A 14,032-nucleotide genomic window follows, 5' to 3' on the forward strand; every position below is an offset into this window, starting at 1 on the left:
GGATAAACAATTTTTTATTTTAATAGTTATAGTTAAATAAAATGTCTTAAGAAAACACACAACTAGTGTACATCATAACTGTGTTTATGGATGTTATACATTGAAATATTGTTTATTAGGACAGAGATCATATTACGTTTTTTCTAAAGACAATTTTTTTAGAGCAGTTTTAGGATCATAGCAAAATTGAGAGGAAGGTACTGAGATTTTCCCATATACTCCCTGCCCCCACATATGCTTTGCATCTTTCATTATCAGCATCCCCAACCTAGTGGTACGTTTGTTATAGTTGATGAACCTACACTGACACATCATAATCATCCAAAACCTGTAGTTTACCTTAGGGTTCACTCTTGGTGTTGTACATTTCATGGATTTGGACAAATTTAAAATGAAATGTATCCATCTTTATAGTATCATGCAGAGTATTTTCACTACCCTAAAAATTCTCTCACATTAAACTTTTTAAAATGAGAACATATATATAGAAGTATATTAAGTAAAAAGTAATACTATAGATGATTCAAGATAGCAATAGGTATGGAGAGGTGTCTCTTTAATGACTAGAATTTGAGAAATGACATTGTAAGATTTATCACCACCACCATCATCATCATCATCTTCAGAAAGCTATTTGACTTCCAAAAATAAATGTTCTTTAACTGGAACTCAGGGTCACTATTATGTTTGCCAGAGAGTTCCAAAGGGAAAGGAATGCCCTGCTAAGATCATAGTAAATTTAGCTCCATTATCTTTCTTTCTAGGTCTACCTTTCTTACCTCCAATTATCACCTTCTGTTCTTCCTACCCTTCTTTATAGTATTGCTCTTTTTCTAATCTCTATTATCACCTAGAGTGCAGTTGGAAACCTGGCCATTCCTAAAATTAGAAGAAAGTTCTGTCAACATCATTAACAACAGTTTAGGTTGTTGTACTTCCGTACCTCTACCTGTATACTATATGGGATATAAATTAATGCAGTACTCAAAAAGAAGGGATGTGTGTGCTACTGCAGTCAGTATTGTATTTTTTTTTTAATATAATTTTTCAAGAGAAGCAAAAATATTAGCCAACTTTTTCTAAAATTACTGCTGTATGCTTGACATAAATAGGTTCTGTTTTAACATGAAGGCATATGTGAAAGTGCTTTTAATGATATTTTGAAAAAATATCAGAGGTTGCTTTCTTGTTTTGTTAGGTTCTAAGCACAACAGATTTAAAGTCTTTGAAGATACTTTATAATAGGAAACATTTGAAGTTTGCTAAAAAAATTCTCATCCAATTCTTTAGTAAAACCATATTGTGAATATTTAGTTGTAGGCTTAGAAAATTTATTCAGCTTAACAAACTCATACAATACAGTTATTCACAAATTAGATTATCATAATTTTTCCTCCCACATGGAATATTTTCCCTTAATTTATTATGATAGAAAAAAATATTTTTCATAACTAGTATACAGAAAAACAAGAAGTAAAGCATTCTTGCATTTATTTGAAATTTGATTTTATATTTTAAAGTATTTCCTGTATGTTTATTTTCCTAGCTTCAAGATAGAAGATTGTTATTTTTGATGGTTGTTTTTTTCATGAAGTATAATGTTGCAATTTTTTGTAAGTCCTATATACTAGTGTATATAGGATTTGTAGTAGCTAGGTAATTAAATACTAATATTTCTATCTGGAATCAAGAAAGTATGTGGATCTCATGAATAAAATGTATTCTAGAATATGCTCCTATATAAGAAAGTAATTAAAATTTCATTGTGTTGTTCTTTTAGGAATATTACTATATAATATATATCTACTGTCTTTATCATTTGCATAACTTTTGAGCAGTAGGAATGAGAGGAGGGAGAAAAGCAGGAGTTGAAGAGAAAGGGGAAGATTGTTCTGCCTTCAGTGGTTCATCCCTCACCTCCAGGCGGTGTAAAAAGAGAATCCTTAAAGAGGTTGAAGAGAACAAACAGCAGTGAGGATCATTTTTGGACAGTATTATCTATGAACTAGAGTGTGGGAGGGGAGCAAAGGGTACCTGAGTTTCGCATCTGCCAGGTGAGGCCCCTCAGAAAGGAGATGAGTTGTCCTGGTAACTTCCTGTGGATAGCAGCGTGCTGTGCTGAACCATGGAGCAGTCATTCATGAGGGCGGTGAGAATGTGTCCGAGCTCCAGTACCCAGGTAGTGTTACTGAGATACAGTCATGGTCTTGTGAGCCTCCCATGTTAGCCAATTTGAACTTGCCACTTAGCTCAGAGAATGCTAACAGATGACATGCGTCACCCCATTGCTCAGATCAAAGTTCAGTTAAAACTGAGCCTTGGGAGCGACCTCTCCATGTTCACACATCCACACGTACACAGCCCATTTTGGGTATAATACGCAGATATGTCTGTGGAGCTCAGTGTATGTACAACAACTTACTGAATCTAAGGAAATCAGCCAAACTCAAGAAAACACAGCTGCACTAACTCAAAGGTTAACTTTCTGTGTAAGAATTGCTCATAGTATGTCTTAGTAACTGAGTGTACCATTTTTGTTGAGTTATTTCCTTTAAGTGGTAATAAGTATGAAAAGCACAAAGATTAACGAATATTTCTATGATAATTTCATAATGGAATATAGGACAGATTTCCTTTTCACTTAATGCCATTTATTTAGAAGCTACAAAATAAATGATGATGCATCATTAGAGTATTGATAAAAGATCAAGATTTCTTCAGTTATGGTTATTACTGCATTATGCCAAGGTATTTTTTAAATCCTCAGGATTTTATGATTCCATCTTAATGTACTGATGTTTAACAAGAAAAATGGGAACAGAAAATATTAAATTCTTGCATCTTAGCCAAGTCCAAATGGTTATAGTGAACTTAACTTTGGAATTTCCTGACATTTGTGTTGTTGAAAGTGTAGGTTTTACTTGACAGTAAGGGAGACTTTCAATTTAATTTCCCTACATTTAAAGATTTTTAGCTAATTGTGGAAGGCAGTAGGATTAGAAGAAAGATGAATTCTGGAGGACATAGTTTTAATAGCTTACCACTCAATTGTTAAAAGTAATTTTCCTACAGAAACTCAGTTTCATCATCTTAAATCTTCAATATTTTAAAACTTGTAAATAATTTGGTATTATTTATCTTGAACTAACAAAGGGGAAACAAAATGTTTCCACCCTGAGTAAATTAAAAATAAAGGGAAAAGAAAGAAAATGAAAGAAAAGAAAGGAAAAGTCACTGCTGGTAAATAGCTACATTTCCCAAGAAATACCATTTTGGAATGCAGACCAAAAAATTAAACTCATGTTTGACTATATTATCCGTAACTTTTATGCATTTTGAAATAGAAATAGCTTTCCAACTGTTGCAGTAATGTTAAAAAGCACTGTGATGGGATTGACTCTTGTCACTTTTAATTTATGCCTGAGTTACTCCAAATTAGTATTTAGAAAAATGCAGTATTGATTTCAGGCCAAAGGGAACCATTCATTACGTTGCTACAGTAGTAGCCCTTTGAACAATGCTATTATTCTGCCTCTGTGGAACAAAAGCTCTTAATTCAAAAGCTTCTTTAGTACCTTTTAATATTAACATGCAGAGACTATTTTAAATGTACTTCCCTAGATCAGTAACAAGAGGAAGGAGGGATCGAGAAGGAATATATAACCTTCCTATGGTAAAACCCTGAAATAGCACAAAGATGCTGAGATTACACGACAGACAACAGCTTCTGCCCTCTGTGCAGACCCTGCTGTTTTCCGTCATTCTAAAAAATATGTCCTTCTGTTTTCATCTTCCCTTTGGGCCCCTGCTTTCTTTCTTCTAACTTATTCTCCAACCCATTGTAATCTAGGGAATATCCCCACCAATCAAGTAAAACTAATCTTACCAGGATCACTAGGCGGACTTTTCCCATTCCTACAGCAAAGAATTATCTGTATGCGGTTGGCTCCCCAGAAGGGGACACAGATTTCTCCTACGCAGCTGCCTCCAAGGCGTGTATCCTTTAGATGTCCCGCACTCAGCATGCACAGACCAAGTCCGTAGCTCCACTGCGCCTACTCTACATGTCCTGACCGGCATTTCTCATGTACTTCATCTCAGTGACTGGCCCATCCATCCATCCATTCTTTTGCCCAGGACTTAAATCTGGGTACCTCTCTCGATATCCCCCTTTCCTGACACAACCATTTTATCCCCAAGACATTTGGATGGATTCTACTTCTTAAATGTATTTTGAATTGATCCACTTCTCTGCCTTCATCACCACCGTCTCTCTTCTCTGTCACTGAGGTGGCTTTTTTTGAGGTCTCCTTACCTCCTGTTCGTTACAAGTTGTTACTATCTTGTATCTCTTCTCTCTTTACCTTCATCAAGGCCGTCCTAAAACACATTAACACAGAACTTCTCTCCTCCACCTCTTTAATCGCCTCTCGTGATACTCTTTCTTTCTGACTTTCATCCGAGATCAGACGGGATCGAGTGCATTCAGGGTGGTATGGCCGTAGACTCTTTCTGACTTTCTTCACTGTGAAGTTTCCTAAAAGCTTAGTCTGTACCTGCAATCTCAAGTTCCTCACCACCTACGCTTTTCTTATCCTTTTGAAAAATTCCTTTGTTCTCTTGAATTCCTCATAGTATTTCCTATTCTTGATTACCCTGCTTCTTCTTAAGTATGGTTCCCTGATATATTAGTTTCCTAATGCTCTTGTAACATATAACCACAAACTTAGTGACTTGAAACAACACAGATCTATTATATTACAGTTCTGCAAACTGGAAGTCCAAAATGGGTCTCACTGGGATAAAATCAAGGAGTCAACAGGACTGCATTCTTTTTTGGATGTCTAGCCCACACTCCTTTTTTTTTTTTAACTTTTTCACCTTTTAGAAGTTGCACTAATTCCTTGGCTTGTGGCCCCATCCATCTTCAAAACTGGCAGTGTAGCATCTTTAAATCCCTGGTGGAATCTAACACTTCTGTCTCCCTCTTCCATTTATAAGTGCCTTTCATTACAATGGACCAAAGGCCAGATAATCCAGGATTATCTCCCCATCTCAAAATCAGCTGATTAGCATCATAATTGCCTTTTTTCATGTAAACTAACATACTTACAGCTTCCCAAGATTTCAGACTCTGGCACCTTTGATGAGCCATTATTCTGTTTACCAAGTTTGACTTCTTTAAATTTAAATAGGTTTTCAGTAACCCTGGTGGCTTCTCTTTTGTTTTTCTTTTTCTTTAGTTCTCAAAGGAATATATCCCTTCAGTAACTATCTTTAATATTTTCTCTTCTCTTGACTTTATATTCTCTATCTTACTGATTTTATTCACATTGATGGTTTCAACTAACTTTATTAATAGATCCTGGCTATTTTATAAAGATCTACCCTAGATTTTCACCTGTTTCCTAGATATTATTAGTTCAGAATGTTAATGATGAAACCATTCACTTTCCCACAAAATATCTTTTCTTTATTTCACTAATTTTATTAATATTAGCTCAATAATGAAAACTTACTGCCCCTTTCCCCTTATTCTTGCCCTTACTTTCAGAATATTCCTTTCATTTATTTTCCTCTTCTGGTCTCACTCTCCTGAACTGGAGCTTAGACCGTCTCATTACCCTTACCGTCCATAATCCCATTCTTAACCTAGCCCTGTTCTTTTTTGACATTGGAAGATACCTTTTCCAAAAGTAAAACTTTTATTCTCTTTTCCTGCTTAATGATTTAGTTACTCCTCACTGCTACAAAGCAAGGACAGATTCCTGAGAACGGCATTCTAACTATCTAGTTGTATTTTCCACTTCCTTATAAATACCCTTAGCTCATGGAAAACTGTTCATTCTTCATCCATACCTTTTAATTGGTACCTCCATACTTTGGTTCACAGTATTTCCTCTCTCTGGAAGAACCTCTCCCATCTTCTCTGCACGTTGAAACTCTCTCCCATTTTTCAGGGTTCATTATCAGCTACTATGCCCTCGACATCATTAGTTATTAAGGGAATGCAAACCAAAACTATGGTGTGATACCGCTTCACACCAGTACTGTTAGAAAGATAATGATGAGTCCTGGCAGGATGTGAAGACACTGGAGCGTCCATATATTATTAGTGATAGTGTAAAGTATTAAAAATACTTTGGAAAACAATTTGGCAGTTTTTTAATAAGTTAAACACAGCCCAGCCGGGCGTGGCTCAGCGGTTGAGCATCGACCTGGGATTCAGATGATCAGGGTTCGATTCCCAGTCAGGGCACATGCCCGGGTTTCGGGCTCGATCCCCAGCAGGGGGTGTGCAGGAGGCAGTCGATCAATGATTCTCTCATCATTGATTTTTCTATTTCTCTCTCTCCCTCTCCTTTCCTCTCTCTGAAATCAATAAAGATTTTTTTTTTTAAATGTTAACCACAGAGTTACTATACTACTCAGCAATTTCACTTCTGTGTGTATACTCAAGTGAGATGAAAACATATGTCCACATAGAACTATTACCCAAATTTTCATACAACTTTTTTTGTAATTGCCCCAAAATGAAACAACTCAAATATCCATCAAGTGATGAATGGATAAATAAAATGTGGTATATCCATATGGTAGACTATTATTCAGCAATTAGAAGGAATGAAGTACTGATATATGCCACAACATGGATGAACCTTGAAAACATTATGCTCAGTAAAAGAAGCCAGTCATGAAAGATCAGACATTTTATGAATCCATTTATATGAAGTGTTTAGAATAGGCAAATATATAGAGACAAATTAGTTAGTTATAGATCTGTTAGTTATAGATTAGTTATTGCCTAGGGCTTGGAAGAAGGTAGAGAGAGTGACTACTAATAAGATGGAATTACTTTTGGGGGGACGAAAATGTTCTCACATTAGGTTGCAGTGATGATTGCACAATCCTATGAATATACTAAAAACCATTGAATTTTATACTTTAAATGAGCAAATTGTATTACTATACAATTATTATATTTAAATAAAGCTGTTTATAAATATGCAATGAAATTTTGAGTACACCTTGCTTTCAAAATCTGAAGAGGGGGAAGAAAACATTAATTTTCCATTACAACTTATTTTATCATTTTACTAATGCCTGTTGTCCTTATAAAAGCTTGAAATAGCAACTTATTGCATTTAAATTTTAAACAGTGTACTAATTAGTAGACAATGAATATAAAGCTGAAATATACATTTTCATACCCAAAAAAAGTAGACAGAGTATGCCAAATACATAAAGTTCCTTGGCATACATGGAAAGAAAATATTCTAAGAATATTTTTAAAACAAAATTTCTTGTATTTGTTTTAAGTTCTTCGTAACACAATTGTTCCATGGATTGCTTTTATGTATGACATGTACATATTGGAACTGACAATCTCTAGGGCACTGTTCTTAGAATTCAGTGATATCTGAGATCACACTTAGCACTACTTACCAAATTATTCATTATATTCTGCTTTGAGTAAGATTTACAGTAAATGTTGTAAATGTCGGTTGACAAATATGAGGTTATGTGGTTTGGCAGTCAGTAACCTGTCAGATGGTTTTGCTTAGATCTAGTTTTCTTTTTTCAAAAAAAAAAAAAAAGTGTTCAGCCTCTTCAAATTACCAAACACTTTCCAGTCCTCCTCTTTCTTTACCCTTCCATGGCACACTTCAAAAACCCCTCCTTTTTGACAATGTTCTTCCTTAGGCTCCATTCATCATACTCTTCCTGTTACCTCTCTGCCTTTTCTTTCCCAGCCTCTATACTGGCTTTTCTTCCTTTGACCTTTATTTAGATGGTGATGGTTCTCAGAATTCCCTCCTTAAGTTCAACTCTTCATTTATGTGTCATGAGATCTCATCTATTGTTACAACTTCAAAATGCAATTCATAGAGTTGGTGATAAACCACAAATGTACATCTTTATGCCTTACATCTTTACTGAATGTCAACTTTTTAGCCGCGCAATTGGAATTTCTGCCTGTTTCTCTCAAACATCTCAAGTTCAAAATGTCCCAAACTCAACTTAATCTCAAAATGTGTTCTTCCCTCTGTCGTATTCTCTGTTATAAGTCTAAAGCTAACTGCACTCCCACTTGCCACAGTAATTGGTTCAGGACTCTATTCCAATCAGCACATTGTCCTGGCTAGAGGAGTCTTCAAAATTAGGCATGTGACTCAGTTGAGGACATTAGAACAAAAAGGAAGATTTGCTTGGTTTTCTTTGGAAAATGTTCTCTCGCTCTTAGGAGAGAAAACCACAGGAAGAGACAGCCTCTCTTCTGCTAGGTGTCCCAGTCAAAAGTCTAGCATAGAACTGCTATGGCCATGTCGCTTCTATTAGGGACGACACCCTCAGGATGACTTCGAAGCACAGAGGAGGGCATGGTTGAGCATGTCTCACAGAAACTGAGCGAGAGACATGGGCTTACACCAGTCCTGAAGTCCATGCCCCTTCTCAGCTTCTGGAGAAGCAAGCTATTAAATTTCTGGTTTATGTCAGTTTGGATCAGTTTTTCTGATATTTGCAGACCAAAGCCTCCAAACTGATAAACTTTTTTTTAAAAAGTTCAAGGGAAGGTAGGTGGAGGCACATTAGTTAGGTGGAGCATGAATGAAAACAATTCCCATTATTAAACAAATGCCTGTCCCATGAATAGACTAAGGCACACTTGTGTGTAGCTAGGCAATGTACATTTGATATTTAAGAAGATAATACTTCCAAACCAGATTATGACATATGCTCTTGAAGAAATAATACTACAAAAGAGCTAAATGCATTCATTCTTCTTAACATAAATGTTAATGCTAAATTTAAGTTTAAATTGATGAATAAATTTGGGCACGACTACATCAAAACACAGTAAAGAAAGAAAAAAAAGCAGCAAATGTTTTAATTTTTAAATTTTTGGGGCAAGTCCAGCCCAAAAACAAATGAAAAACATTCTTATTTTTCATATAGAATTCTTAAATACTTTGCCGAGAGCCTTTTACATGTGATTATTTTGACTGTAACCTTTTAAAATTCCTATTTAATTCTAAGGAGAATTGTGAAACGTGGAGTTCTTGAACAATAAAATATTTAACACAAAAACCACAAATTTAATATCATTCCATGTGTTCTTCTATGTTCCAGATATTTTTTCCTTGAAAAAGAAAATGTCAAACATCTTTCAGTTTTATACTCTTTTTGTTGTCAGGGAGGGTATTTGGAAGGCGAGCACAAAGAAGTTCTTTATTATGAAAGGAAATGCCTAGAAATGAGAGTTAATGCTTAAATGAAAGACTTAAGCTCCTAATTTCTAAGAAGTTGGATTAATCCTGAGCCCCCTAAGTGCCTTGATTGTCGGGACAGCTTTAGATGTAAGAGGAGCAGAAGGCGAGTTTTGGGGTTCTTCGCTTTTGTACTTCTGCTGCTCTGCTCTGTGCTCCTCTCTTTTTTTGTCTTCCTTGCCCAGAAGTGATGGGTCAGTTTACCTGGTGATCCAAGGACCACTGTTCTGGGGCCCTTTCTCTTCTGAATCCAGTTCCATTTTATTAGGATGCGCTGAAGTAAGACAGTGGCACAAGATGCAACAGGTCTTAATTTTGCACACATGGTTTCATTTTGTTGGATTAAGTCTGATGGTAACTCACCACATGATATATATGCTCCTCGCATAGTCAGTTCATGTTAGAATTCTGATTTCTCTTGGGGACTTGGTAGATTTTGATTTGTACAACTGTGCCTTCAGTGGCTAACTGTTAAGCCTCAAATGAAGATATTATTTCAGAGAATGTCTGAATCTGGTAACTTTCTTATATGCACATTCCAAGGAGACGCACAAGCATATAGTTATTTCACGATACAGCTTGTAGGCAAGAGTGACTTGTCAGAGTAAATGGGAAAGGAAAGAATGAATAGACTACTAGAGGAATTCAAGAAAGGCATTGCCAACTATTTTTTTAATGGTGAGGGTTAAAGTTTTTTTCTTATATTTACAATGGCATCATTTTCCTGTGTTTTTATTGATACGTTTCTAAAAAATAAATGCAACTAAAAAACCTGAAAAGGAACTAAATGCTCAAATTCATATTTCAGCAGTTGTCTCTTTGTGTCTTTTATTATTGGTCTCTATTCACTGGTCTTTGCTAGCTCTGTCCCTTTAAAAGGACACCCAGCTCCCAGCGTGAATGGCTGGATTTTCCTCACAATGGTTTATTTCCTTTTGAATGTATTAGCAATTAGCTCCCAGTGTACCTAATCGTAGCTTTGACTTTCCACCTCTCGATGCTTATTGAACTAGAAGAAAAGTACATTAAAGCTTATATAAATGGCCAGGTTTCCTGCTTTAGTGAAAGTTTAAAAGAAAGCAGACCTTTCATTAATGTGAAAGGGAATAGACTAGTCCCAGCATTGAGTAAGCTGAATGAATTAGCAGGGAGGTACAATAGGAAAACTGGACACCTCCCAAAGCCTCCCAAGTTTGCCCTTTGCGGTGTTTCTATATTATTTTAGATTTGAAGTTAAGTCCCAGAATGTCAAAAATACCCATATTCAGATGTAAGTACAAAAACAATTCCTGAAGCCAAATAGGAAAAAAAAAAAAAAAAGCATTTTCTACCTTCCATTGGTTCAAAAAGTTAGTGTGAAAATTAGCTATAAAAATTTAAAGTGTAGCTACTCCATATTTTAAAATATAATCCCTGTATGTGTTTTTCTAAAGGCTACAGTAGGATAATTCCTAACTGATGTAGAATGGAAACTAAAACGTTGACATTTTACTTATTTCCAATTTAAATTGCATTTGGGGAAAAAAAAGATATAGAGTTTTGCTTTAGTTGGCCTTGTTTTACTGCCATGGGAGTTTACTTTCATCTCAGTTCCCATAGATATGTGTGAGAAATTCTTTAGGGCCTGAAACAAGAGTATCTTCAGGGTTATGTGATCTGACCTAATCAACCATGATTGCACTCATACTCTTTTTTAAAAAAATCCCTTCTAAAAGCTATTTACTGAAGGCCTTTCTCAACCGTCTTCTTCTTCCCTTGATTAGACATCGATGAGTGCAGCATCATTCCTGGGATATGTGAAACTGGCGAATGCTCCAACACCGTGGGAAGCTATTTTTGCATTTGTCCACGTGGATATGTAACCTCAACAGATGGCTCTCGGTGCATCGGTAAGCCTTGTATTTTTGAAGGCACAATACACTGCTTCTTTATAATGACAAAACAGCCCAAACAGGTATGAAGATGGCAACGATTATAAAACCATTGGGAAAATGGCTGAAAGAGTTGTTTAAAATAAATGGTACCACTATTGAGAGATTGATAGACCAGGTGCTCTTTGCAAAGACTTCAGTTTCAGAAGCCATCTGGGTTTGTTTTATGTTGTCAGAGTCGTTTTGAAAATGAAGAAAAACTTCCTCAAGACATTGCTCTTGCCCAGCATTAGAGACACAAAGGCATGAGAAAGATTTTTAAAAATCTGCTCTGGAGACAGAATGTAGTAATTAAAGTCCCTTTCGTTGCTGTGAATCATGAATGTAGTCTTATTTGCTTCAACCTTCTTTATTCTAGTGAGAATAGTTATTATGGGAAAGAAATAGACACCTTTCACTTTTGTCCTTCAAGCATATTCAAATTAAAGCCAAGTAAATTTGTATGTTCTCCTTTGTTTAGAAAGATGGAACAGTGCTTTTTGGTCATGTGTTGGTCAACCACTGTTGAGCAACAGACTTTGGGGACATTAAAGATTCATGTGATACAGGAATTAGGAAAATTAAGCCAGCACCCAACAATGGAGTTGCTTGGTTTACTAGAGGATGGTCATCTGGACAGTGCCAGTCTCCTACCCCCACCAGGAGGATATGTCGAAGTCCTATCCCACTAACAGAAGGGCTGTGGTCTGAATTCATTTACTAAAATGTATTGATATTCCAATACAACGTTAGTTCTTGCCATCCAACAGTAAACGAGATGTATGCCCTACCTTTAGACAGGGATACAACCCAGGTATGTGCCCTGACCGGAAATTGAACTGGCAACGTTTTAAGCATATGGGATGAAGCTCCAACCAACTGAGCCACACCAGCCAGGGCTCATTTAGCATAATTTAACAACTATGAGAATTAAAAATTAGTAGAACTACCATAGTTGATTTAATTTTCTTAACTGTATAGGAAAATAGTGTGCGCGCACACACACACAATCATCCGCTTGAAACAGGAATGGACTCAACTCTGCAGGAGAGTTGGGAGTCATTACTGAACATCAGTGGCTGTATGTCACAGATTCTGGCTTCAGGAATCATATTCTAGAATATGGCTAGAAGAAATGTGGCTGGAGAAATAAGTGAGGTTATTACTGTGAAGTTCTGGAAACATCAAATAAAGTGTATGTATTTTATTTGGTAGGCAATGTGGAGTAAGGCCTTTGAGAATGAATTGGAATGGATTTGGGGAGGGGTAAGAGGAGAAACAAACTAGTAAGAAGGCAGAATTTGCCAAAGCAAATGTTACTGTTTTATATCATATTTCTAAATTATTTCTTTCCATTTCATTTCCTTTCTTTTTTTAACCTATCTTTATTGTTGAAAGTATTACAGGTGTCCCATTTTTTCCTCCCAATTGACCCCCTCCACCTCACTCCCAACCCCTCCCCAGGCCTTCACCCTGTTATTGACTGTGTCCATGGGTTACACTTACATGCATATAACTTCTTTGGTTAATCTCTTCCCACCCTCCACCCTCCTTCCCTCTTTCCTCTGAAATATGATTGTCTGTTGCATGCGTCAATGTCTCTGGATCTATTTAGTTCATCAAATTCTTTTGTTCATTAGCTTCTTCTTAAAGAAGACCCTTCCACATTTCCTGTAGTGCTGGTCTGGTGGTGATGAACTCTTTTAGCTTTTCCTTGTCTGAGAAGCTCTTTATCTGACCTTCAATTCTAAATGATAGCTTTACTGGGTAGAGCATTCTTGGTTGTAGTTCCATGTTGTTCATCACTTTGACTATTTCTTGCCACTCCCTTCTGGCCTACAAAGTTTCTGTTGAGAAATCAGCTGACAGTCATATGAGTGCTCCCTTGTAGGTAACTAATTGCTTTTCTCTTGCTGCTTTTAGGATTTTCTCTTTGTCTTTAACCTTTGGTATTTTAATGATGATGTGTCTTGCTATGGGCCTCTTTGGGTTCCTCTTGTTTGGGACCCCCTGTGCTTCCTGAACTTGTAAGTCTATTTCTTTTCCCAGGTAGGGGAAGTTTTCTGTAATTATTTTTTCAAATAGGTTTTCAGTTTCTTGCTCTCTTTCTTCTCCTTCTGGCACCTCAATAATATGAAGGTTGGGCCTCTTGACACCCCTGTGGAGCAGGATATACTTCAGTGGAGCTTTGGTGTTCACCAAGTGCGCCCCTTGAGTGTCACTCGTGGATGTGGAAGGGTTGTAATCCAGTGTGGTCGAGTCTGACCACTAGGTGCACTGTCTCTGGGGCCTCCCAGCAGGTGCAAAGTCAGCCTCTGCCAGTGCCTTGCCCAGGGCCACCCAGCATGAGCTACACAGCAAAGCAAACCGCAGTTGGCTGCTACTTGTGCTGGGCTTGGAGGTACCCAGGAGAGGCCAAGCTATGAGCCAATGCAGGCTGCTGCTAGTGCCAGGCCTGGAGCCACTTATCAAGCCGTATGGGGCCTGCTGCTTGTTTGAGAGATTTTAGGAAAGTCCCAAGCATGAGGCTTGAGAGGCCACTAGCGTAGAAAAGCCCCTGGAAATGGCCTGGATGAGCTGCAGGTGGGGAGGGGCGGGGCCTCCGGGAATCACGGGGCGGGGCCAAAGGCGTGAGTCAGGTGCTGGCGATTCAAACATGGCGCCTGCCTGCGGGCTGTGTGCGGGGAGGACTCGCCAAAGGAGCCATGGCCTCCGCCAGCCCTTCTGCCTGGGAGGAAGCCGCCCCTCCACCTCTCGCCCGGATCTCAGGCAGGTTAGTTCCTCCCCGAGTGTCCTGGGTCCTTTCAGGCTGCTGCCCGGCGCTGGGCTCAGAGGGAGCGTCCGAGTGAGTCC

The 14,032-nt window shown here is 37.5% G+C and overlaps 1 protein-coding gene across 2 annotated transcripts in view; it reads left to right on the forward strand.

Moving 5' to 3' along the window:
• FBN2 (fibrillin 2) overlaps positions 1–14,032 on the forward strand; it is a 218,363-nt gene that overhangs the window by 82,500 nt on the left and 121,831 nt on the right. For both annotated transcript variants that reach the window (XM_081133119.1, XM_081133118.1), the window contains exon 8: positions 11,033–11,158. In XM_081133119.1, coding sequence (XP_080989245.1) covers positions 11,033–11,158 — 126 coding nt within the window. The remainder of the gene's footprint in view (positions 1–11,032; positions 11,159–14,032) is intronic.

Source organism: Miniopterus schreibersii (assembly GCF_964146895.1).
Source record: "Miniopterus schreibersii genome assembly, chromosome: 3".
Taxonomy (NCBI): Eukaryota; Metazoa; Chordata; class Mammalia; order Chiroptera; family Miniopteridae; genus Miniopterus; species Miniopterus schreibersii.